Source organism: Cavia porcellus, unplaced genomic scaffold, assembly GCF_034190915.1.
Source record: "Cavia porcellus strain 051 isolate PalLab524CR breed Dunkin Hartley unplaced genomic scaffold, mCavPor4.1 scaffold_33, whole genome shotgun sequence".
In the NCBI taxonomy this organism is placed as follows: Eukaryota; Metazoa; Chordata; class Mammalia; order Rodentia; family Caviidae; genus Cavia; species Cavia porcellus.
In genome coordinates, this window is record NW_026947516.1 from 36260351 (window position 1) to 36287719 (window position 27369).

A 27369-nucleotide genomic window follows, 5' to 3' on the forward strand; every position below is an offset into this window, starting at 1 on the left:
ATATAGTTTAACTTCTTTCTTTCCTGTCCTTGTTACTTTTATTTCTTTCTCTTATTTAATTGCTCTAATATTTCTGGAACTATGTTGAAGTAGAGTGGTAACAATGGAATCCTTGTCTTCTTCCTAATTTTAGAATGAAAATTTTCTTTTGTACATTTAGTATGACGTTGGCTGTTGTTTGTCATATATGGTTTTCAACAGATTGAGATAAAGACTGCCTATTCCAATTTTCTATACTTTTTTTTTAATGAACAGGTGCTGAACTTTATCAGATGTTTTTTTCTGCATCTGTTAAGGTGCGCATGTGCTTTCTGTCTTGGCTTTGTTAGTATATTGTGTCACATTTATTGATTTATGTATGTTGAGCCATTCCAGCATCCCTGAGATGAATACTACTTGGTCAAGTTGTATAAAATTCTTGATGATTTGCTGCATTCTGCTTGCCAGTATCTTATTGAGAATGTTGTATCTATGTTCACTAGGAAGATTGGCCAGTAGTTCTTTTTGGGTGGATCCTTCTCTGGTTTTGGTATCATGGTATGCTTATTTCTAACTATGAATTTGGAAACATTGCTGCCCTTTCAATTTCATTAGTGTCTAAGGACTAGTAGCATTACATCTTCATTATATTTCTTTTAGAACTCAGCAGTGAATCTGTCAAGATGGGCTTTTTGTTGGTAGTTTTTAAATTTCTTTTTAAATTTCATTGATTATTTAAGATTTTTTTGTATCTTCTTGATTCAGTTTTGGTAATTTATATGTATCTAGCAATCTGTACATTATTTCTGCATTATCAACCTCATCAGCATACATTTTCTCAAAGTAGGTATGGTAATCTTTAGTTTCTGCAGAAATTGTGATTTTACCCTTTTAATTCCTAATTATATAGATTTGAGTCTTTACAAATTTTTTTGATGAATATGGCTAAGGATTTGTCTATTTTATTTATTTACTATTTCAAAGAACCAACTCCCCTACTCAGTGATTCTTGATATTTTTTCTTAATCTAAATTTCATTAATTTCTGCTTTGATCATTATAATTTGTATGAACTTTGGGCTCAACTTCATCTTCTTTTACTAGATACTTGAGATTCAACATTAAGTTATTTATTTGAGTCCATCTGTTTTTCTGATGTTCAAATTCACTGTATATATTTCCCTCCTATGACTGCTTTCATGATGTCCCATAAATGCAGTATTGTGAACTGGAATTATCCTTTAACTGTCAAAATTATTTATTTGATTTTATCTGTGACTTATTGTTTGTTCAGAAAAGTGTTATTCAGTTTTCATGTATTTACATAGATTTCATTTTCAATTGATTTCCACTGTTTGGTATTATGATTTGATAATATATACATGGAATAATTTCAATTCTTATGCATTTGCTAAAGAATGTTCTATGAACTATTATGCAGTCTATTTTGGAGAAAATCTAATTTTTTTCAAGAATCTGTACTCTTTTACAGGATAGAACACTCTAGATGTATATCCTAAGTCCATTTGTTCAAAGGATTTTTTCAGGTGTGTTATTACTTTGTTGATACATAGTGACTTATCCTTGTTATATTATTTTTCTGTTGGTTCTTTTTCTTTACCCTCTGTTTAACTGCTCGCTTGCCTGGTGGTTTCCATCTATTTGGATTAATTAAATTGTTGTATTTTTCTAGCATATCCTTCAGAATGTTTTGAGTACTGGTTTGATGATTATGAATTTCTTCATGTGTTCTCCATCATAGAAGTATTTGTCCATAAGTTTTGAAAGATAATTTTGTGGGGTACATCATTCTAGGTTAGAGATATTTTTTTGTACGTGACATAATTTGCTCCAAGTTCTCCTGGACTTAAGGATTTGTGTTGAAATGTCTCCTATGATTCATATTTTAAGATCTCCAATATCAGTGTATTTGTAATGAAAGATACAACGCAAATTTTAGCACCCATTACTAAATTTACTTTGAAAAACATTTAAAAAGATTTGAGAGAGTGTATTATAAATACAGTAATATTTTGAATATATGAAATATTTGTCACCATACTTTGATAGTTGTATCTATTATATAGAGGTAGATTATCAACTCTCCTTAATTTCTTCCTGAGGGATTTTTAGTCAGTTTCTTTGTGAGTTAATAGGTCAAATAATTATAGAAGATACATGATTTTTCACATCAATTTCTAAAATTATTACTGCATAACCCCAATATACAGAAATTTTAGGATGTGTACTTTTTGTCCTATGCTGAATGAGGCTTGGGATCAGCAGACACTGGCACAGTCATTGTGATGGCTTTTCACTGATCAGGCAAAAATCCAACAATAAATGGAATTCATTTGTGAAATGCTTGGCCAGCTTTCCCTGTATGTAGATAATGCTAGAGGACAACAGTTCATTGAAACCAAAAGTCCTTTAGCATCATTATGTCACTAATTCATCTTAAGAGCCTCAGCTCCTTTGGTGTTGCATATTCTTAGGTACAAATGTTGCTGTGAAAAACATAAAACGTAATATGTGATAATTATTATTTTTTCCTATGTACAAGTAATCAAAAAATCACTGAGCTGGTTCTAAAGATAATCTGATAAGCAGAAAATCTTGCTCTCAGGGCTGACTGTCCCTCAGAGGTAAAAAATCAAATAAATGTGTGTGTATGTGTGTATACTATAAATTTATTTTTTTAGAATAACTCATTGAAATGTTTTTGAGGTATAATTTGCATGAAAACCAAAAGTTGGTTGGGTCAACAGGGTAAGTTGGACATGGCAAATCAGTGACATTCTCAATGGGAATGGCTTATGTCTCTGTCATCAGTCGTCCTGCATGTCTTAGACTTTTGAGGAACTGCCTAATTTGGAGAGTCCTGTCACCCCAGACTATAACCTTCCCAGGGAAGTCCATTATCTAGTGGCTGATGGAAAAGAGTGGTATAAACACTCAGCAAATCTGACCCTACTTAGACCACTCTAAACTCTTTATTCTAACTCAAATTTCACAATGCAACACAGCAAGGATGCTCTTGAGCCAGTACCAAACTGTAGGACTTCTTCCTTACATACTAGCCTTACCCAAGTATTAATCCAAAAACCTTGGCTTAACAAAAATGCTGTCTGCTATACTCAACCTCAAAACTCACTTCTCAGAGCTAGATATGTGATGAGAATGAGGTGTACTGGAGGAGCAGGGATGAATGAACAGGCATAACATTATACCAGGAAAAGATAGGTTCTATAAAGCTTAGCAGAAGAGCAGAGCAAGAACTATATCATGCAGCAGTTAGCCTACAGGTAAGTGTTCATAGAAAGGGTTTTCAGTAGTGCAAAAGTGACCACTCTCCTGTAATAAATAATGTAAATAATTCAATGCGAATTAGCCTTGGAATTAAGTACTTTTCATAAATTAGAAAGAAAAAGTATAACCGGAGCTGAGCTTATCATTAAAATAATGATTTCCATAAAAGGAAACAAGAGAAAGTGTCATGCAAGCATTGTCTGCATCACTATTTTTTTCAAAGCTGTTGGGAGCCGCAGCCCCGAGCCCGGTCGCCTCACTTGGCGGACGTGAGGCCTGTAGTAAAGAGTAAAGCCTGAGGTAGATTACCCCTCCCATCGAGCACGTTAGTTTCCTGCTTACCGCGTAAGCAACCTGCTCAACAATATAGTCTGCCTGGCAACTGATGATGTTAGCCAATCAGCTTGCCTTGCTTACTTTAACATGATTGGACACTGTATCCGTATATATACTGGTGCCACCCCTGGGGGAGAAGAAGAAGCCCGGAAGTAGAAGCCCAGAAGGAGCCGCGGGGAGCGGACCAGAGGAGGCTTCGGCTGGGAGCGATCCCAGGGCAGGCTGTACGGAGAAGGAAAATAAAAGAAAAGGTTGTCCACTGCCAGACTTTGTCGTGTGTCCTTCCTGCCGGCCAGGAGCGACATCGACATTTGGAGGCCCGCACGGGGATTGATCACCCCCGAGACGTGACAGCGGACAACGCTCCAGTACAGAGCTGCGAGACAGGTGAGTTGGGGATAAGCCTGGGCTCTGGGTGGCGCGCACCTACAGGGCTTTTAGACTCCCCTCAGGCTCACGCGTAAGTGGCGGATTCCTTGGGCCTCACGCGGTGAGTAACATATTAAAAGATGGGAAACATGCTAGGTAGCAACACTAAGAGCGAGGGTGGTTGTGGAGAAAGCTCTCAAGAGCTTACAAAAGTACGCAGGGTATTTGAGCAGGCCCAGTCGGGGAGCTCCCGAGAGGGGCCCGTCAAGGGGAACAAAGATGCTAAGGAGAAGGACGGGGCTCTAGCCTCGGAGTCGTCTGACTCCGAGGACGAGGGAAAGTTGAATGGCAAGGAGGCCAAAGAGACCAGCTGTCAGGAGCCTAAGTCGCTCGATAAGGAGTCGCAGGGTTCTTTCCCAGCGTTGCGCCGTGAATTGCGCTCCGCTCAACTTGGTCTGCGGAGGAGTAGAGAGCTCCTGAGCGCTCCCCGGCGCGAGAGGGAGGCGAAGCCTTCCGCCCCACCTTGGGGGCTGTTCCCGGAAGCGATCCCTCGCCACGAGGCGGCCGCCCTGGAGCTCCCTTCCCCTTCGCCAGAACAGGAAGTGATGCACGGGCCCCCATTTTCCGCCCAATCACGGCCGCCGTCTTATGCTCCGCCGCCGGCGGGTCGGTATTTTTACAGGCGGCTTTGGCAGGGGGGACGTTTGTCTCATGAGGTACATCCACCACCTGGGATAGATAGTGGCCCCTACGGGATATTTCCTGTACAAGTAGCTATGGGCCAGGGACGTAATGCATGGGAGCCTTTTGAGATAAAGCAGATTAGAGAACTTAAAAATGCAGTTACAACCTTTGGGCCGACTGCGCCTTACACCATTGCCATGCTGGAGAACCTGTCTTCTGGGCCCCTCACCCCCGCGGACTGGATTCAGCTGGCAAAGGCGTGTCTGCCCTCGGGTAGTTACCTGGATTGGCGAGCCTGGTACGCAGAGTTCTCTGCAGAGCAGGCTGAGAGAAACGCCAATCGGGGAAACCGGGGGTGGAACAAGGAAATGCTTATGGGAGAAGGTCGGCACGCTGATGATCAGACTCAGTTCCCCGGCGCTGTCTATGAACAAATCAATGCCATAGGGCTCCGCGCCTGGAAGCAGGTAAGTGGTGCCGGAACAGCCTCCTTGTGTCTTTCAAAAATAATTCAGGGTACCACAAAGCCATTTGTTGACTTTGTGGCCCGAATGCAAGATGCTGCCGATAAGATATTTTCTGATCCGGGAGTGGCTCGACCGCTGGTAAGGCAGCTGATTTTCGAGCAATGTACAAAGGAGTGCAAGGCAGCGATAGCTCCTCATAAGAACAAGGACCTCAACGCCTGGATTAGGATATGTAGAGAGATAGGGGGGCCGCTCTCCAACTCGGGAGTGGCTGCTCTCTTGGCCGCGGCTGTACAGCAGAGGGGACCTCGCGGGTTAGAAGGGGAATGTAAGGCTAAAGGGTGTTTTGCCTGCGGGGAGCCAGGACACATTAAACGTCATTGCCCAAACAATGCAGATGCTAGGCCTCGCCCTAGGAATGAAGAACCATATGTTTGTGGGCGATGCAAGAGGGGATCACACAAAGCTGAGGAGTGTAGGTCGGTCTTTGATGCTCAGGGCAACCGTATTTGTGGACGAGATGCTAGACAGCCAAAAAACGGCCAGAGGGGGCCCCCTTCACAGGCGGGCCCCCGCCCCAGAGACAGGACAGCTCAGGATGGCAGCCTTCAACAAGGGCCACCCCTGGGTCAGCAGGTGTGGACCTCAGTGTCGCCTCCAGACTTATATTAGTGCCTGATATGGGCGTTCAAGTGGTTGAAACCACCTTTAAGGGACCGTTACCCGAAAATTCCGTGGGTCTGGTGATCGGGAGATCCTCCACGGCCCTTCGGGGTCTCATAGTAGTCCCGGGGGTCATAGACTCAGACTACACAGGACATATTAAAATTATGGTTCAATCTCTTGTGGGTACTATGGTAATCAATAAAGGAGACAAGATAGCGCAGCTCTTGCTGCTCCCCAGTCTCCACAGGAGATTTCCCTCAAAGCAGAAAATTAGAGAAAGTCAAGGTTTCGGTTCCTCAGGGGAAGTCTTCGAGGGACTCCATATAATACTTGATAAAAGGCCCATGCTCTCACTTAAGGTCAATGGCAAGAATATAACAGGGCTCCTAGACACAGGAGCTGACCGTTCCATTATCTCTAGAAAGGATTGGCCCTCCAATTGGCCCACCAACACTGCAGATAACACGCTGCAGGGCCTGGGGATGGTGTCAGCTCCTCAGGTTAGTGCTTCAACCCTGCTCTGGTGCGATGAGGAGGGTCATCAGGGCCATTTCCAACCATTTGTGTTGCAGTTGCCAGTGTCTCTATGGGGAAGGGACATCCTCACTCAGATGGATGTCACGCTTACGTCAAACTGCTCCCCCCAGGCTAAGGATATACTCAGGAACCAGGGATATACCCCCGGCAAAGGCTTGGGCAATGCCCTACAGGGTCGGACATCCCCAATACCAGTAGAGAACAAAAAAGGTAGGCAAGGGCTGGGTTTTTCTTAGGGGCCGCTGAAGAAGCTCTCCTACCCACTTCGATCAAAATCACCTGGAGGTCAAATGATCCGGTTTGGGTACCTCAGTGGCCCCTGCCTAAGGAGAAGCTATTAGCCTTGTCAGAAATAGTCAGTACACAACTTAGATTAGGACACATTAAGCCGTCAACCTCCCCATGGAACACCCCCATTTTTATAATTAAGAAAAAGTCTGGCAAATGGAGGCTGCTCCATGATCTAAGGGTGGTCAACGCGCAGATGCAGTCCCTGGGGGCGGTCCAGAGGGGGCTGCCAGCTCTCTCAGCCATCCCTCAGTCCTGGCCAGTTTATGTTATAGATCTTAGAGACTGTTTCTTCTCAATCCCCCTGCATCCAGAGGACACTCATAGGTTCGCCTTTACTTTACCCACCATTAACCAAGAAAGCCCTGATCTCAGATACGAGTGGATAACGCTGCCCCAAGGTATGGCCAACGGTCCCACTATGTGTCAGATTTACCTTGATTCCCTACTGGCCCCCCTACGGAAATCCTTTCCCAAGATAAGATGTGTGCATTACATGGACGACCTTTTGCTCAGCGGCAGGGACCCAGACATGCTAAATAATATGCTCGGCCAGTTGGTCGAAGCCCTGAGACAAGCTAATCTGCATGTTGCCCCCGACAAGATTCAGGGAGGAGAAATGGTGACCTACTTAGGCGCGAAAATCTCCCCTATGCTAGTCTCTCCACAGAAGGTCACCATTAGGACGGATGGCGTTAGGACCCTAAATGACATGCAAAAGCTATTGGGAGACATTAATTGGATTAGGCCATATTTACATATACCAAATTCAGATCTCAAACCCCTGTTCGACCTTCTAAAGGGAGACCCAGATATAGCCTCCCACAGGAGGCTCACTCCTGAGGCAAGAGCTCCCTTACAGAGAGTGGAAAAAGCCTTAGGTGGGGCTACCTTACACAGAATTGAACCAGGGCGACCCTTTGATGTCTGTTTGCTACAGACTAGTCTACAGCCCACAGCGGTGATTTGGCAGAAAGGACCATTACTGTGGATACACCCTAAGGTCTCACCTACAAAAGTCATAGAGCATTACCCGGAGGCAGTCGCTTCATTGGCCCTTGAAGCGCATGATAGAGCTGTCCAACATTTTGGCTCAGGACCACAAGCCATCCAAGTACCCTATACCGCCAGCCAGATCAAGACCCTGGCTGCCTGCATAGATACGTGGGCCATTTTGAGATGTGTTTTCCATGGGGATATAAACAATCAATACCCTAAAGACCCTATCTTGTCATTTGTCACTCAGCACCCTATAATTTTTCCAAAGGTTACTGCCTCTGAGCCATTAGTCCCAGCAACTACAATATACACAGATGGCTCCAAGACGGGGATAGGCGCCTATGTGATCCTAGGCAAGCCCCCGGTTACCATACAATTTGAACCTGATCAGCCTCAGGTGGTGGAACTGCAGATCGTTAAAATGATTCTTGAACGGTTCTCAGAAGCCATTAATATTGTCTCCGATTCTAGGTATGTGGTCAATGCTATGCAAGTGCTTGAGACTGCCGGTTTAATTAGATCCACTTCCACAGTGGCTGGACTGTTCCTGTCTATCCAGACATTGCTTCAGAACAGACACCATAAGGTCTTCACCACCCACATAAGAGCACATACATCCCTGCCAGGGCCTATGGCACAGGGGAATGCGGCTGCTGATACTGTCACTCGCCCGTTATGGATTTTTACCTTACTAACACCAATCGAGCGAGCCCGTGCCTTCCATGATAAGTTTCATGTCAATGCCAGGACACTAGCAAACCATTTCCATGTTTCCAGAGCAGATGCACGAGATATCGTGCGACTATGTGACTCCTGTGCCACATACAAACCTGCCATACCGATGGGAGTAAACCCTCGAGGTTTGATCCCTGGTGATGTTTGGCAGATGGACATCACACATATACAGGAGTTTGGGACTCTTAAATATGTTCATGTTTCCACAGACACCTGTTCTCACGTCATATTTGCAACAGCAGAAACAGGTGAAAAAGTGTCTAATGTGATCAATCATTGCCTGGCGGCTTGGGCCGCATGGGGCAAACCAAAAATATTAAAAACTGATAATGGACCAGCCTATATAGGCAAAGCCTTCAATGAGTTCTGCAAAATGATGGAGGTTCAATTAAAACATGGTATCCCATACAATCCCCAAGGTCAAGGAATCATTGAGAGGGCTCATAGAAGCCTCAAAGAAATTTTACAAAAACAAAAAGGGGGAGTAGGCCAAGGCCTGGCCCCAAAGGCACGATTATCCATGGCACTATTCACACACAATTTTTTAAATTTAAATAATGATAATTGCTCCCCAGCCGTGGAGCACTGCAACCCTTCCCCCAACCATAAAGGGTGGGTGAAGTGGAAAGATGTCCTGACAGGACAATGGATGGGCCCGGATCCAGTGGTCAGCTGGAACCGAGGCGCGGTTTGTGTTTTCCCACAGGAATCGGGACGAGAACCACTGTGGGTACCGGAGAGACTGACACGGGCGACAAAGCCCTCGACTAAAGATCAGACCTGCCCTACCGGAGATCCATCACAGACCAACCAACAAGATGAATAGAAATAGCGGTAGCCCGAAATGGACAAGAAGATCCTCAGGCATATGCATGGCTCGCTCGCCTAGCCTACGACCGAGTCTAGGGGCGGTGAGCTTCCCACACTCCTCCTCTAAAAAATTATGACATAGCTGGGTAGGAGAGTCAATGACGGGTAAGAGCGTACTCCCCCGGTGCGACTCAACCTAAGCCAGGCCCTACCCCATCCTGCACGTAAGCCGCTGGACTGTTAGATGCTGCCCAGGTCTAAATTTCTCTCCGAGGGGATTTCTTTACGGAGAGGAAATGAGTGCAAGCTTGTGTGCATCCAGGTTCCGTCCAGTTTGTGCCTGGCCCTAGAAAAAGGACGAGGGCCTCAGGGCCTTGGCAGACCATGGGACGGCCGACCAGGGTCTAAGCCAAGGACCTACGGTGGGCCTACGCATAGGGCATAAGCCTCTGCACCCAGTCCAGGAAGGGCTACGATGCGCACATTCATAAAAAATAAAAAAGGGGGAGATGTTGGGAGCCGCAGCCCCGAGCCCGGTCGCCTCACTTGGCGGACGTGAGGCCTGTAGTAAAGAGTAAAGCCTGAGGTAGATTACCCCTCCCATCGAGCACGTTAGTTTCCTGCTTACCGCGTAAGCAACCTGCTCAACAATATAGTCTGCCTGGCAACTGATGATGTTAGCCAATCAGCTTGCCTTGCTTACTTTAACATGATTGGACACTGTATCCGTATATATACTGGTGCCACCCCTGGGGGAGAAGAAGAAGCCCGGAAGTAGAAGCCCAGAAGGAGCCGCGGGGAGCGGACCAGAGGAGGCTTCGGCTGGGAGCGATCCCAGGGCAGGCTGTACGGAGAAGGAAAATAAAAGAAAAGGTTGTCCACTGCCAGACTTTGTCGTGTGTCCTTCCTGCCGGCCAGGAGCGACATCGACACAAAGCCACTTACTCCTGAAGACATACATTATTTTTGAGGATAACAATATCATTTGAAATAGACACTGTGAAAAGAATGATTGGGAAGTAGAGTTGGAAGAGGTTCAAAAAGAAGTTCTGCACAGCACTATTAATAGCATAATATGTGGTATGGGAATAAAGGGTTCACATTTGTGTCTCTTCATACCCTTTTAAAATCTGATAAATATGGAAAGTGTATTAAGCTGAATAGAGTTTTTGTTTAATCGTTGCTGTATTCAAAGGCTCCTTATACTATTTAATTGTGGAGCACATTCATGTTCTTGGTTTTAAAAAAAGTAATTTTGTGGATTCAGTGAGGTATGAGGGATATTGAGTAGAGTTTTTAAAAACAACATGTTCAGTGGTTTTGAGAGAATTCCACAAGATGTCAGAAGAAGGAGGTAAGAAGTCAGAGGCTGTGAGGACTGTACTTGCAATTGCAAGGATTTGGTAATTCAAGGACACAGGTGAAAATAGAAGAATGTAAGAGAGGTGTCAGCTAAGGAAAGACTGTGAAAACATCCCTTGAAATATTCCAGGGTGAAACCTCCTCTCCCACATGCTAACTGTGCCTCTTACCCCACCTTGATTGAAACAAACAAACAAACAAGCAAATAGAGAAAATATCACTTTTGACAGTCTTGCAGTTTAGATGGAATAGTTTTGAGGAGCTAAGAAAGGACAAAATCATAAGAGTCAATTTGATAGCTCTGTGTCTTCCTAACATAGCCTTGCTTTAGCATAGCTAGTATCTTTGATACTCAGTGTGGTCTGAAACTGAATTTACTCCAGAACTAATGTATTACTGTCATAATATATACAAATATAATGGAGAATGTGTGAAAAACTTTTGTAACCAATTTCCAAAGTACTACTTACATCTGTTACATTTAATAATAACAAAGCTTAGTTTATGTATTTTTTTTTATTTTTCAGTTTTATTATATTTTACACATAACAGATCAAGGTAAAACTGTCCTACCTTCAATTTTTTTTGGAGAAGTACTAAGCAATGGAAAGAAACTAATTTGAATGGAGGTAGTGTATCTTGCCTTTCTCTTTTGGAAAATTGAGGAAATTAGTCAACTTGGCTCAGGTGAGATTCTCATGAACTATTTTCCATTTAGCAGTTATGGTCTGTCTGTCTTTGTTTCTGTCTGTCTTTTTCTCTCTAAAACACTGCTGAGCTTGTTCAGAGGAGTGTTTGGCATTAAAATATATGGGAACCAACTGAAAGACCAGCATGACTGCTGACTTGAGTAGGTACACCTGTGGCCTATATGCTATTTCCTGCAGACTAACATCAATGTAAAATTCAAGGTAAATATCAACTCTACTAAATGAAAGTGATAACTACTACAGTAGGAAATGGCTGTGAATATCATGTTCAATGAAAAAAGCTAGATAAAAACTATGCATTGATGTGAAATGCCCAAAAGTGCGAATATGTAGGCAAATCAATGATTGCCTGGGGCTAGAGTCGGGGTGAAGAAAGACTAAATTTACACAGAAATTTCTTTGCAGGTTGGTGGAAAAAGCGCTAAAATGAGACTGCTATAATGTTTGTACACCTCTGTAAGTAAACTCAAAATTTTACCTGATTAGGTAAAATAACTATCCTTTAAATAGTTTGAGAAGCTCCTGAGTAACAGGTTGAAATCAGACTGGTTCATACTGACTTTTATGCTTGAGAAGGCAAATTTTGGGGAGAAACATTATATCTCAATAGATCTGTTCTCTAAAATCGCAATTCCTAATATAAAGAGGGAATATATATATATATATATATATATATATATATATATATTGTACTCTAAAATCTTAAAATATGAATCAAAAATGTTTTGATGCCTATGATATATCTCAGTTAAAACTGATGCACTGTACTGAGTACTTTACAGATATTTTTGTCATTTATCTCATCAATCTATCTATATATATTTTTAAGCCCTCTCTGTAGTGAAAGAGCAATAGCCTATTAACCATGGCATTATGTCTCGTGTTACTGAGCTGGTAAATGGAAAATTTAAATGTAAGTTCATGTTCCTTTGATTAAAAAGTATATGCCATATATACTTTTTAATTAAACTTTTTTGATTTTACAAAGGTCAGATAAATACAGATATACAAAACACTCTATATTCTATATTAACCAATAAAAAATGCTCCTGGTTCTGTAGGGAAAAAGAAACCCTTTACAACTGTTGGTTAGAGAGTAGATTAGTACAAACACTGTGGAAATCAGTGTGGAGATTCCTCAAAAAATTAGGATTAGAGGTCCCATTCAACCCAGGTATTCCCCTTCTGTGTATCTTCCCAGAAGGATTGAAAAACATCACACCACAGTGACATATGTGAAACCATAAGGTTCAAAATATACAATAGTCACTGTGAAATGGAAAGAAACTGTTCAATAAAAAGAAGAAACTAAGATAGGGGCAAAGAGAAAGGGTAGAAGGGGGAAAAAAAAACAAGTTAGTTATACCATTAGTGTCACTTATTTCACTGAATAGGAAAGGTTGTGCTAATATTGATTGAAGTAATTTTTATGCCCATATTTTGTACTTGAGTGACTAAAGATAATGTTGTGTAATTTATCAACAATTGTTACTTTTTCATTATTTTGTTGTGAAAATTTGTTTTACCTTTTCTTCTTAATATTAACGAATAAAGTAATAAAAAACACTCTATATTCAAATGATAGAGAAAAATTTAAATTTTAAATCAGATTTTGAAGTGATTTTGTATATATAATAATATTCATAAAAATATACGACATTAATTTAATATTGATATTAGTTTGCATTGAGAATACATGAGATTCATAAAATCTCCTTTGTTATTTACAGGCAGGTTATGAAATATATATATATATATATATATATATATATATATATATTTTTTTTTTTTTTTTTGTACCAGGGATCAAACTCATTACCTTGCACTTATCAGACAGGCACCTACTCTGCTGAGTTAAATCCCTGGATCCAGAATATATTTTTGAAAAATATTTTTATTAACCTGTGGTTAGGATTTTTGACTTTTTTGCCTCATTCTTAATGAAATAAATGTTAGAAAAATGTTCCTATAAATGTGCCAGAAACCATTTTATATTCTCCTGACTCTATCTCACTTGACATGAGTTATGCCAACACTATAATGATGACTTGGTATGTTTAGAGGTACATACATTTGTTTATGTGTCAGGTAAAGGGTAAGATTGCAAAAAAAAAAAAAGGATTAGGGAACATTCATTGGAATTTTTACCTGCCAATGGAGGATTATATTCCAAATCAAACCAAGAGTCAGTTTATGATTTCCATCAACTATGTCAGTGCTTCCAATATTCACTAAATCAACCTGTCAAAGAGAAAGGGAAAAATATTTCAAGGTAGAGACCACATTTGTACTTGTAATGCAAGCAACTATGAACATAAATACCTTTATCTATAAGAGAATGTGTAATATACCTTTTAAAATGCAAGTAAAAATTAAATGAATTTATAAATTCACTTTTCCTAACAAACAACCATTTCCACTACACTTACAGAAATATGGAATGAAAATATGTATAGTACATAAATTAATCACTGCAGATTAAGTAGGGTACTTAGTATCTCCAAATAATGTATACAAGTCATAAATCATATACAATGCCTAAAATTAAGAAAAGCTTCCTACTACAAAATTGCAACTAAAAAGGAAAAAATAAAAAAGGAAAGAAAACTGAAAAAGGAGTAAGTCCATTACTTTTTCATCTAACTCAGAGGAGAGCTCTTATAATTAAGGGTGACTATATTTGACTAAAAGTTAGCTGCTTTGGGAAAAAATGATAGAACTCTAATAAACAATGGAAATAGCAGCTATTTCTCTTTTTCCTACTCAAAGATACGTTTGGGAATCAAAATCTAGCAGGGCTTCATTTTTAAGGAAAGTTTCCTTACTATGGTTTTTCCCTCAGAATTTCATGTGCCAGAAGCTTGATCTGCAGTTAATAGTGTTGTGAGAGATGGTAGAACTTTCAAGAAGTGGGGGCCTAGTGAGAGAGGACTAGATCAGTGGTGGTAATACCTTCAAAAGTGATTAATATCTGTCTCCAGGAAAAAGGTTAGTTCACAGGAGCCTGGATTGGTTAACACCACAGAGACTTACTATAAAGCAGCCTTGACTTTCTCAGCTGGCTCTTTTGCTTCCTTTTTTACCAGATGACCATGTTTACTTGCACATGCACCCATGATGTGATAACACACTCCGTTAAGCCCTCACTAAAAGCAGATGCTGATACAGGGCCTTGGAACCCCAGAACTGTGAGACAAATAAGCTTATTTTGTATGTAACTGGTTACAGGCATCTTGTTATAGAAAGAACAGACTAAGCCACTTTAGGTCACCTTTCCTTCATGAATCTAATATTTATAGCTGAAATTTAGTTAAAAATAAACAACTTTCCATTAAAATGTGTTTAAAACTATTCAGCAGTTTGGAAGTATGATTTATATGTGCAATGAGTTATTGCTACCCAATCATAATGTCTGAAATAAAAGGAGCAGTGAGGATGTAGAGAAATTGTGTCACTCAAATTTTGCTGGCAAAAAAGGTAAATGGTACAACCACTCTGGAAAACAGTTTGTCAATTTTCTACAAAAATAACTACAAAAATTCCTGAACTGGGATCTTCAAATTTTTATTCAAAAGAAATGAAAATTTATGGTTATACAAATATAGTGCATAATTCTAGCTTCATTTTTATTAGTCAAACACCCAGAACAACACGCATGCCCTTCAAGGGTGAAGAACTAAACCAACTGTGGTAAAATAGCACTAGGAAATAACACAAAACTATAAATAAACCATCTACTGGTATATGCAGTAACTTGGATGAACTTAGTGGAGATTAAAATGCGAATAAAAGTCAGTTTTCAGCGTGTTGTATACTGTATGATTCTCTACATAATGCTACTGGGATTAAAAATTATACAAATGGAGAAGATAGTATCAGTTTCAACAGTTAGGAATGAGGATAAGATATATAGAACTGGTAGCAGTAGTTATACAAGGGTAATACAAGACATCCGTGGAGTTATATAAGCGTCATGAATCTTGACTCTAATCATGGATATACAAACGTACACATATGATAATACTGCATAGAACTAACCATGGGTATGGACCCACAATTACAAATAAAACTGGAAATACCTGGATAATACTGAAACATTGAATTAGTGTTGACATCCTGTTTTTGTGAGACTTCAGTTTTGCAAGTTCCCAGATTATATTGACTAATGACTCATGAAGAAGAAAGCACTATTGTCTTTATTTCATATGGAGATTCCTCATGCAGCTTCAGAGGAAAAGAATTCCTCCACATGTAAAGGCCATTATAAATTTAACAAATGATTCATTGATTCACAAACTCATTTTGGCTTCATTCCACACACTGATGTACTTATGTGCTTTGTAGAAACATTTATGCTCAGGGAATTAATGCTGATAGTTACATAGCTGATAATTGATTTGTCATACAGATGATCCTGGGAAGACTTAGAGAATGCAATAAATAAATCCTATCCACCATGATAAGACTGCTCACAGAGTGAGCAGACAGATGGCTTTTGTATTTTCCTATCTACAAAAATTCCTTTAATATCTAATTTCCATTATATTCAGGCACTATTCTTAGCCTTGCTAAAAAAATAATGTGGAATTCCAAATAACAAGAAACTCACAATAGGAGGCCAAATAATGAAACTAATTACAATTATATAGGCTCTAGCACTTCTAACTCTAGATACATACTATATCAATAATTAAAAATCAGAATTGAAAGCAGATACTTGACCACATACCTAAATAGAAATGATCCAAATGGCCACTGCCAGATGAAAGAGTGTGTGTGTGTGTGTGTGTGTGTGTGTGTAGTAGCCGTAGTAGTTGTGATGGTGGTAATAGTAGTAGTAGCACAAAACTCTTTAGCCATAAAAAGAAATGAGACTATGATACTAGCCATATAATGAACCTTAGAAACATGGTAAGTGAAATAAACAGGACACAGTGCAACAATGCTGTGTGTTTCCACACACGTGAGATATCTACAACCACATAATCTGTAAAGACTGAAAGAATAGAAGTTCTCAGAGTTTGGGGGAGAGAGGACTGGGGAATTTCTTTAATGAGTATGAAGAGAGTTGTGCATGATAAAAAGGATATGGACACAGATAGTGGTGATGGTTGTCCAACAATTCTATTGTCCAGCTATATAATTAAAGCCAGTTAACTGTAGAGTTTAAATGGTTAAGCTGATATCCCAGCAAAGCAAAGATCATGTATTGAAGGACATAATTATAAAAATTTAAAAGGTAAAATTTGAAAGCCTTTCTTTTGAAGTTAGGAGCAAGACAAGTATGTCCACCCTTGCTGTTCCTATACCACAGACAATTAGTTTTAGCTAGAGCAATTAAACAATTGAAAGACATAAAAGACATCCAAATTTAAAATGAAGATATGCAATTATTCTTTTTCAAAGGACATGTTCTTAATTAGAAAAATGTTTAGATGCTTGACCAAAAAACTTTTAGAGCTAAAACTGAATTCAGAAAATTTGTAGGATACAAATTTGATATAGAAAAATCAATAGCATTTCTTTATGCTAACAATGAATCCATCTAAAAAAGAAACCTGGAAAAGAAGTCTATTCACAGCAGCTATGTGCAAAAAAAAAAAAAAAACTCTCCTTGGAATAAATATAATCAAAGAGTGGGAAGATATGAATACCGAAAACTACAAAAAGCTGATACAGGAAATTTTAAAAGACACAAGTAAGTGAAAAGATATTGTATGCTCATTAGAAGAATTTATCTTGTTGTAATACCATTATCACACAAAACAATCTGCAAATTCAGTGCAATCCTAGTCAAAATTTCAATAACAGTTTTCATAGAAATAGGGAATAAAATGCTAATATTTATGTGGAATGCAAAAAGTACACGATAACCCCAGTGATCTTAAGAAAAATGAACAAAAGGGGAGACACTAAAATACTCAACTTTAAAAGATAACACGGAGCTGTTGTAATTAAAAAAGTGTGATACTTGCATTAAAAATAAAGATACCTAGAACAATGAAACAAAATTGTGAGCCCTACATTTGTCTAGTCAATTGATTTTTGGATAACAGTGCCAAGAACGCCAAATGCAGAAAGGACAGACTCTGCAATCAATTATGCTACGAAATCTAGATATTGTATCTACATGCAGAAGAATGAAATTAGATGTTCTAGCTTATGCACTAAGCAGAAATTAACTGAAATTGATAAAAAGTAATTATATTCTTCTGATAATTATATTCTTTTGGTATATTCTAATATTACATATTAGTAACATAACACATAAAAATGAACAGAAAAAATGAACTGATTAAAAATGAGCAATAAATCTAACAGGTGTTTTTCAAAAGAGGATATACAAATAGCAAAATGGTAATGGACAATATTCCCAACTTTGCTAAACATTAGGGGAATGCAAATAAAATCCATAATTTCATGTCACCAGTTTACCTAAGTAACAATGATTACTACTAAAAAGAATAAAGGAGAAAGACTGATTAGGATGTAAAGAAGAGGAAACATTGTTGGTGATAATTTCCATTTTGTATACACATTATTGAAACAGCATGGAGATTCTGCAAAATTTGAAACAGAACTATATGATCCAGCAACCCTAACATTGGGGTATACAGCCAAAGGAAATACAATCAGTGTGTGAAAGCGACACCTTCACTCCCGCGTTCATTGCAGTGCTGTTGGTAATACTCAAGAAATGAAACTACTGGGTGTCCATCAACTAATGAGTAAATAAGAATATACTGTGTATATAAAAATTGAATGCTACTCAGTTATAAACAGATTGAAATCTTATCATTAGCTATGTACAGTACAACATGTACAATATGATATCACTCATAAAATCTAAAAAAAGTTTGATTTCATAAAAGTTGTGAGAGACTGAGGCAGGGGGATGCATGCAAAAGAAAGTAGGAAAGTTGACGAATGACAACTAAAAGTTAGATAGATTCAAAATGTTCTGAAGAGAGCTGGATGTCATGGCCCATACCTATCATCCCAGCACTCGGTAGGCTAAGGCAGTAGAATCACTGCCAGTTTGAGGTCAGCCTTGAGCTAGGGTATATAGCGGCTCTGAGCAGGATTTAAATTTTACTAATTGGCTTTCTATGTTTATCTGTGAGTCTGGCCTAGGCCTAGGCCCCTTGCCTGGCGTCAGGAGCTAATTCATAGAACCTCTATGAATCACTGGCCCTGGCTGAGGCCTGTGGTGGCCTGTGAGGCTAGAGATACCTCAAAGGGCAAGATAAGTCCACAGCTGTGGACACTTGGCTCCAACCCCAATTAACAAGGTAGAGACTGCAGCTGCAAAGATTACTCCTACAGTCTCACTTCTACCATGTCTTCATAAGACAGTTCTTGACTTGATTCATGACTTGGAGACGTCCTTGAAGTGACTCCCAAGGTCCTGCTCATTGCCTGTGTTTTCCTCAGTTTCTTTACCTTTTGTTCTTGATTCTAATATAAGTGGACTGATCCAGAGAAGCTTTTGCCTTAATCCTCGGAGTCTTGAGCTTAACTAAAGGTTTTGATCCTCCTCGAGCCCTATAATATCAAACAATTTGTCTCTCTTTATTTAGCCTCTACCATACACTCATTTGGGAGATCGGGGATCTAGGTCAGGACCCAATACATATTGAGTTCAAGGGCACTACAGACTACACAGTGAGACCCTGCCAAAAACAAACAAACAAAAAACCCCTACAAACCAAAAATAAACAGAAAAAAAAAAAGCCCACCATGTTCTGGTGAGCTATTGTACACTAAAAAAAAGCTACAAAATACTGTAAAATACTACAAAATTTAGAAGGAAGGATTTTGCAAGTTTTTGCATGTCCTCTGAATAACAAAGTTTATAGCAGCACAATTCATAATAACTAAATCCTAGAAGGAGCCTGTATGCCCATTAACAGATGATAGGATACAGAAAGCACGGTATCTACATACAATGGAATACTACCCTATGGTAAACAATGATGCATTTGAGACATTTGTAGGAAAATGGGTGCATCTGGAAAATACAACATTGAGTGAAATAAACCAGACACACAAGCTTAAATGGTGTACGGTAACTCTCATTTGGATGAGGCAAAGTAAAAACAAACAGAAAAATAAAGGCTGGACAGGAAGGGACAAGGTGGTGGATCTCTTGTAACACGGAAGAGTTCCAAAGGAACAAGAATGAGGAAGGAAAGGGGAAATAAGTACAGTGAAGATATGACACGTATACAGACTACAATAACACGAATTAATATAAACATTATATGCCATAATATGAACAATGATTAAAAATATCAACAAGAATGAAAAATGTAATAGGAGAATTACAGGAGGAAGATGGGAGAGGGTGGGAAGGGGAGAGGGGAATTAAAAAGAAACAGGCTGCGAATGTACATGTACCTACTCCCTGAGAAGCCTGGAAGCTGCCCAAACTGCAAACACTTACTAATACAATAAAAAATACAAAATATTTCAAAAGAATCTTATAACCATGGAGAAAGGACAAATATCTGATGAGATAATTATGAAACATATTCATTAATAGAAACATTGCATGGTACTCCATCAACATATAAGATTTAGGTGACTGTTAAAATATATAAAAATATTTCAAAATCAATTTCTTTCTATAATCACTTAAACACTGCAAAAAGACACTTAGGGCTGATCTCATTTATAAATTTCCTATATTTTTTTGAGAAAATTTTTTATTTTCCATTTAGCTTGTCCCTATTTCTTCTCTTTGTCCCACAATCTGATGTAAAAAAAGAAAAAAAAATTCAGTCATATTTTCTAATTATATGATTATTTAATATTATAAAAATGCATATATGATTTTATGTAGACACAAATCCCCATTTATATTCTACAAAAATTCAGCTAAGTATGATGATTCATGAGTGTAATTTGAGAAATCTGGAAACTGAAGTAGGAAGTTCAATCCCAGCCCAAGGAACTTATGATTTAGGGAGTTCCAATCATAAAACAGAACAAAACAAAACAAAACAGAAAAAAAAGGGCTTTGGATGTAGCTCATTACAAGGTCTCCTGTTCACTTCCTAGTATACCAACAGCAACAACAACCAAAGAACAAAACAAAACAAAACAAAACAAAACAAAAAAAATCCAGCCAGAATATATAGTTTCAGTTACATTTTGCTCTTACTGAAAAATAATGGATCCTCATTTTAATAATCCTCATTTTAATTCATTTTAATGGAAACATTATAGTCTATAGCTTGAGTGTATCATATTTTGTAATTTTCCCTGTTGGTAGAAGTTCATTTTGCCTCATACATTTTCATATATTTTGTTTCATCCATCTACTACTTTATGCAATGCATAGACAGATATGTTATATATATACATCTTTGGATAATGATGAATGAATTATTTAATAGTAATTCTCAAGGAGATAACTAAACCAGAGGAAGTGTGTATATGAATTTTAGTTGGTATTGCCACATACATTTTGAAAAAAAAAAAAAAAACACTTAGTATTTAAAACAGTAATGTGTACGAATATGATCTTCCCTCAAAAGCAATAGGTATCTTCTGCCATTAAGTTTTGCTTGCCTGATGAATAAAAATTTTTCACTTTGCAAAATTTTTAATTTCTATGATTTCAAGTACATCTAGAATATATTTTGTATGACTATTATAATTTCATCTGAGACTTTCAGGTTAATATGCTTTGCTCATTTTTTTCTATAAAAGAATTTTATTTATTCTTACATTTAAGAGTTTTTGTAACTAGACGGTGACATTATCAGATGCTTACCACTTCTTAGATAATGATTACAAGCAATTTCATATCATTATACATAATCAAAGATTTGTGAAGACTTGTATTTTATTCAGACTGATAAAGGATTATGATTTAATTTTGTTTTCTGACTGATGGTTTAGGCATTAGTGTGACAACATAAAACAAATTATGGAGCTTTATCTTTTTAGATGTTCTAAGATACCTGAAAATAATAAAATCACTTAAAATTCATTTGAAGAATATTAGTACATTTTAAGTGGTTAATTTTCTAATAAACTACCAAAGTTTTCTGTAGTCTAATTTTCCGTTTAGTCTTTTTTGCAATTTAAGTAATTTCCATTTTACTAGGAAATATCAAATTCCTAGGATTTTTAAAAATGAATTGATAGAAGTGTAGTAGCCTCTTAATTTCTCCCATAAATATTTTTATCCTTCCTAATCATTAATCTTGTCTATTCTTTTTTTCTGAATTACAAGTTTATCTATTTTGCTGATAATTTAAAAGAGCCTATTTTGAATGGAGTCATTTTCTTTATCGTACTTTTTAGTCTTGTATTTTGATTTGAATTTTCAGGTTTTTTTCACTTTAAATTGTCAACGAAGTATTCTTAACTCTTTTGTTTCTGTCTTTTAAAAAGCCTTTGAATCTATATCGTCGTCTATGCCTAAGGCTTTCACGATCCCCACACCATCACAGTTCATCAGTTTATAAATTTTACTAAGGGTTTCTGTACCTTTGATGAGTATGCTGATTTTACCAAGAGAGAAACATAATATGAAATATAAACAGAGCTTCCACAAAATTAGATTAAAATTAGGTCAGGAAATGAGAGTTAATTTATTAATTATACCTGGAGAATTTATCCCAGAGTCCATTAATAGTGTCTCTTTGTGCTAATAACATATCATGTAGACAAGAAATATTTATTTTTGCTATACTTTGTTGTTGTACATCGCTTCTTCTAACTACCAAGGACTACAAGGAATAATATTGTTTAATAATCATAAATAGAGGTCAGGGATTTAGCTCAGTGGCATAAGTGCCTATCTTGCAAACACGAGGCTGTCAGTTTGATCTCCAGTACCCCCCCAAAAGTAATCATAACGTGCCTTAATATAGGGTATTTTTTCATACCTGAATTGTATTTATTGTTGCTGGGTTTTATGTTTGTATAGTATATATGAATAATTGGGTTCATTTTGACTCTAAATTCCCATATACTTTTCATTTGCTGTAAATCAATATTTCTTATCATGTCTCTGTAAAGCTATTGTCTTTTTAAAAAATCCATTGCTATTTACTCTCATATAATCATCACAATACTGTACATTAGCTTATTTTTACGTGTTTCCTTTCTAATGCATGTTCTATAATTATGCATTCTAGAATCTCAGCAATCCAATAGTGAAATAAGCATGATCAAATCTATGTGCCTGTGTAGGAGACAAAATTTTTTAAAAATCAATAAAATATTTGTGTGGATATATGGAGCTATTGTTGTGTGTTCAATTCAGTATTTTGACAATCATTAGATTGCAGGAAATTCAATATTGGGATCATTAAGAATATTCAATTTCCTGGTTTTCTGTTTTACAGAATGTAAGTTTCTCAACCAAATCAATGGATATAAAGATTGATATTTTGTGTGAAAATTTAATAGAATGCATTGAATTTTTACAGAAATAAGTTGTTTTATATATGACACTTGAACATTGGAGTCTCTATCAGCAGAAAAATTGACATGAAAGTAACTGCAATAATTACATGAAATAAGAAAATAGAAATAGTTATTCTCATGACAGAGAATAATAAATAAATGTTTTTGATAAATATGTATGACATATATATGCATATTTATGTGTTTTCCTGTATGTGATGTGTGACAAAATTCTGTGAAACTGTTAATAAATTTGATCATGTATTTTTACTTTTGCCAAAAGTTAAAAAGTAAATAAAGTAAATGATTTGAGCACTTGTATTTTTAAATGGATTGTTTCAGAAATTTCCATTTCGGAGCTATTATCTTTACTATAATGGTATCTGCCTTTTCTTGTCCTTTTAAACAAACATTGACAAGGACATTTCACAACTACAGCATTATGACAAAATGTCCTGTATCATTCGGCCAAGTGAAATTAGTTGAAAGCTAAGAGGTTTTTGGAATTTGTCACAAAGTATATGGTTCTCCCACATCATTTAGGACATTGAGACACAATCCCTGGAAGAGTCATTTTTGTTATTTAATATGCATAAATATGATCGTGTTTTGAATTATATATGGGAAGGGCATAGGCAAATGCATCTTTCTATTCAGCCATCTTGGTATGTGAGTTTAAGGCATCAAAAGATGCTACAAGGTCACTAATGAAACAGTTTTGATAAGAAATTAAAATAATGTGACAGAAACTACAAAATAATAGGTTAAAAGTTTGAGTTAATATTGTTAACCATAGTCCTAAACAAGTAATGGTTGGGGAAACAGCATGTATTGAACTTTACAACTATTCTTTCTGACACCTACTATTACACACACACACACACACACATACACACACACTTTTGTCATATATTTTGCGGAGTTTTTGTATCTATACATTTGTTTCTTACAAGTTGTATACAACTTGGGATGTTCTTTCCAATTGTGATTCTAGAGAATCACAATTCACTTTCTAAATGTGTTAATTGCCTTTCACAAAACTGCCTGCTATCATATAGTTAAACTAAAAACATCTTCTCCATATTCAAGAGCCAGTGAAGTATTTATATAATCCTTCTAAATATAATTCATTTAAAAGAACAAAAATGAATGGGCAAAGTAATTTCACTGCATTGTACTGTGTACATTTTTAAATCACATTTAAGATTTACACTATTTAAAATTTTAAGAGTTATAATCACAAATCATACTTATATTCTTCCACTGAGATATGAATCTACTGAATCTTTTATTAATAAATGATGAATGTTTCAATATATCCAACATAAAGGGTGGACTGTATTGCTATTGTTGACCTGACACTCCAAAGACAGGTTTCTTTATTTCCTGTCATATCTTCATATACCGATGGTTATTTTTTTGCTTGATCCAAAGTTACATCAGAAAATATTTGTTAAAAGCATATTTTGACCCAAAGTAATTCCTAAGACTTAACAACAGGTGGCTCCTATAAATTCCCTACATTCAATTATTAGAGTTTTACAGATTTACTAATTCATTAAATATTTTTAAACATTTGCCACATACAGAAGTTTGAGAGATAGATTTAAAATGCATTATTTCATCATGTGGCTTAGAGATGAGTGAAATAAATTTCTCTGCATTTCGGATGTGTCTATGATCATAATGATAAATCAGAAAGAAATTCTTTGAACTAAGCAGTGTTTTCACTTATCCTCCCATTCCTTACATTGTCTTTGACAATACATTTGAGTAATTGTTTTAAATCTCACAATATTAAAATAATAGAAATGTTTAAAGTAGCAAACAGCAAATAAAAGCTAACATATCAAAATAGAATTTACAATATAGCTATACTGGTTGAACATAAAATGCAAACAAATATCTGGAAATTAGCTAACTAAAATAAGAATCATGTCTTATAGGGAATGTTATATACTAGAGGAAATTGCTTATGAAAACAAGTTCAATAATAATTCCAAAGTACATAATAAGGTAAAATATATAAATTTTCCATATGATACCATTCAAATTGTCGTTAAAGTGGCATCCTGTACTTATATCTGTCAGTACAGGATGCCACTTTAACAACAATTCTATACAGACAAACTTTCTTTCTTTCTTTCTTTCTTTCTTTCTTTCTTTCTTTCTCTCTCTCTCTCTCTTTCTTTCCATCTGTCTGCCTTTCTTTCCATCTGTCTGCCTTTCTTTCTTACTTTCTTTCTTTCTTTCTTTCTTTCTCTCTTTCTTTCTTTCTTTCTCTCTTTCTTTCTTTCTTATTTCTTGTTGAGACATAGTCTCACTATGTAGTGCATCCTGAACTTGAACTTGCTTCTATAGCCCAGACTGGACTTAAACTCCTAGGGATCCTCCTGCCACAGCCTCCTGAGTGCTGGGATTCTAGGTCTACACCTAGAACACCTTTCTAAATGTGAACCATTTTTACTGTCTTTTAAGATAAATGTAGGCAGTAGTGAAAAAGAATGCATGAATTTCATCACAATAAAAAGAAGCTAAAAGTGATAATTCATAGTCATTATTTTCCCAATACATATTCATATCTATATATGATAGGTAAATGATAACCCCAATTTTAAGTAGAATATGCAAGAGAAATACAACTTTCCTTTGATGCAATGGACATATGCTACTGAGAGTTGGAAAAACATACTACTTCCCTTATCAAATTATTTTAAATGATAGCATGCTTCAGTTTAAGAGTAAAACTATCACCTTACATCTAATAGTTTCAATACGCAAGTTATGTTCTTGTGTATTTTTGTATTCTGCATATTTGGAAGAAGTCCAAAAGCATCACATAATTGGGCAAAGAACATGCATTTGGTGATTTAGAGTTAAAAGGATCCACTTCACCATCTTAGGCATAAAGGCTTATAAGATGCGGATATTGTATTTCAATTATTTATTTAGGTACCAAGCATTGTATCCAGGATCTTGCACTTGCCAGGCCAGCTTTGTGCCACTGAGCTATATCCAGGGCAGTGCAAATATTTTAGAGGCTTATTGTGGGTATTGAAAGTTAAGCAAAATAAATATTTGTCTAGCAAAAACTGTTAAAATCTGGAATTTATATTTGAACACTAGGTTTTAGAGTGATAAATCGAAGAAGTTAATATTTAGTGAAATATACTATATTATGTTCTGAAATACTCCAAAATACATTATTATATGCCTAGTCAACCTTTGAATATTTAGAAGAGATATAAAACAGAAGTTTGAAAGAAGAGTTTAGAATTCTCTTACATGCAATCAAGAGTGAGCCATATATCACTTTTCATATCAGTGACATTTCACAACCAATCCATGTAATTCAGTGATTTTCAATAAAATAATTAAGTAAAGATTTGAACATAGCTGATATTTGAATCTCTTCTCTAGCCTTTTTACATAGACACATTAGATTTATGGTTTAATAATGTATAATAATCATATTTGTTCTATGATCATATCTGTAGATCTGAAATTACTTGATAAAAAATTTGTCACCTTGTAACAGACAATTGATGAGAGTGGCATCCTGAATATAATTATGAGATCTACCACGATGTCAGCTAAAACTAAATCAGCATATCCTGTTTAAATTAGGGTGTATTCTTTTTGTTTTGTTTTGTTGGTACCGGGGATTGAACTCATGCCTCAGCACTTGCAACACACGCACTTATGCCACTGAGCTAAGTCTATTTTCATAACATATTCTTTGTAAGAAAATATTTGAAAGGAATTGGAAACCACAGTCTGAGAAGTCCTAGGAGGGAAGAGAAAAGAAAAAATAGGAAATAGTCCTGTGTGAAAAAGAAGACAGAATCATACTGCATCCACACAGCAATCTTAAAGCCCTACAAAGGCTTAAATCTCCCTATCAGGTTTTTAATTGCCAAACTACATTAGCAGTGAAAAATTATTTCTTCAGCTAAACATAAAAAGCTAAGAAATGCAACTATTCAGTAGACAAAACTCATTGAAAAGTATTTACACTGAAGGAAATTAACAAACATAAACTGTCTATTAAATATCTCTTTTCAATTCATAAAATAGAGGTTGAAAAAACGAATAAAGCACATGCCTGCAATATCAGCACTCAAGAAGCTGAGGCAGGAAGATCGCTGTGAATTCCAGGCCAGCCTGGGCTATACAGTGAGTTTAAGGGCAGACAGAACTATGTAATGAGATCCTGCTTCAAAAATAAAATAAATAAGTAAGTAAATACATAAATTAAAAAGACAGGTACGCTGAAATATCATATGTTTCTCTTATAAAGAAACCCAAAATATAAATCAATAACAAAATAAAAGGTAATTGAAAAATAAACATCTGATGTGCCCCAGCAAGCTGCATGCTATGATCGAAAGCATTGCGAAGTTGGCCATCACTATTAGAGCTACTGCTGTATTGCTGAAGGACAGGCTGAAGTGGAAGAGATCCTAGGAAGGAAGGAGAAGACAATAAAATGTGCAAAATGAGATTGAGCTGAAAAGAGCTGAAAATTGGCAGGAAGTGTCTTTTTGATAGGAAGGTTGAATTTCTCCTTCCTAAAAAATCCATGCTTATATTTTATGAATTCCAAAGCTATCTAAAAAGTCTTGTAAGAAGATTAGTATTTAAATACACTCTATTTACATAACCAGAAATTTAAGGATTGCTTATTAACTG

General features: G+C 36.9%; 1 protein-coding gene across 15 annotated transcripts in view; it reads right to left on the reverse strand.

Moving 5' to 3' along the window:
- The window catches only part of Dmd (dystrophin), a 2110831-nt gene that overhangs the window by 1616841 nt on the left and 466621 nt on the right, over nt 1–27369 (reverse strand). For all 15 annotated transcript variants that reach the window (XM_063242792.1, XM_063242803.1, XM_063242804.1 and 12 more), the window contains exon 5: nt 13399–13491. In XM_063242792.1, the coding sequence (XP_063098862.1) occupies nt 13399–13491 (93 nt within the window). The remainder of the gene's footprint in view (nt 1–13398; nt 13492–27369) is intronic.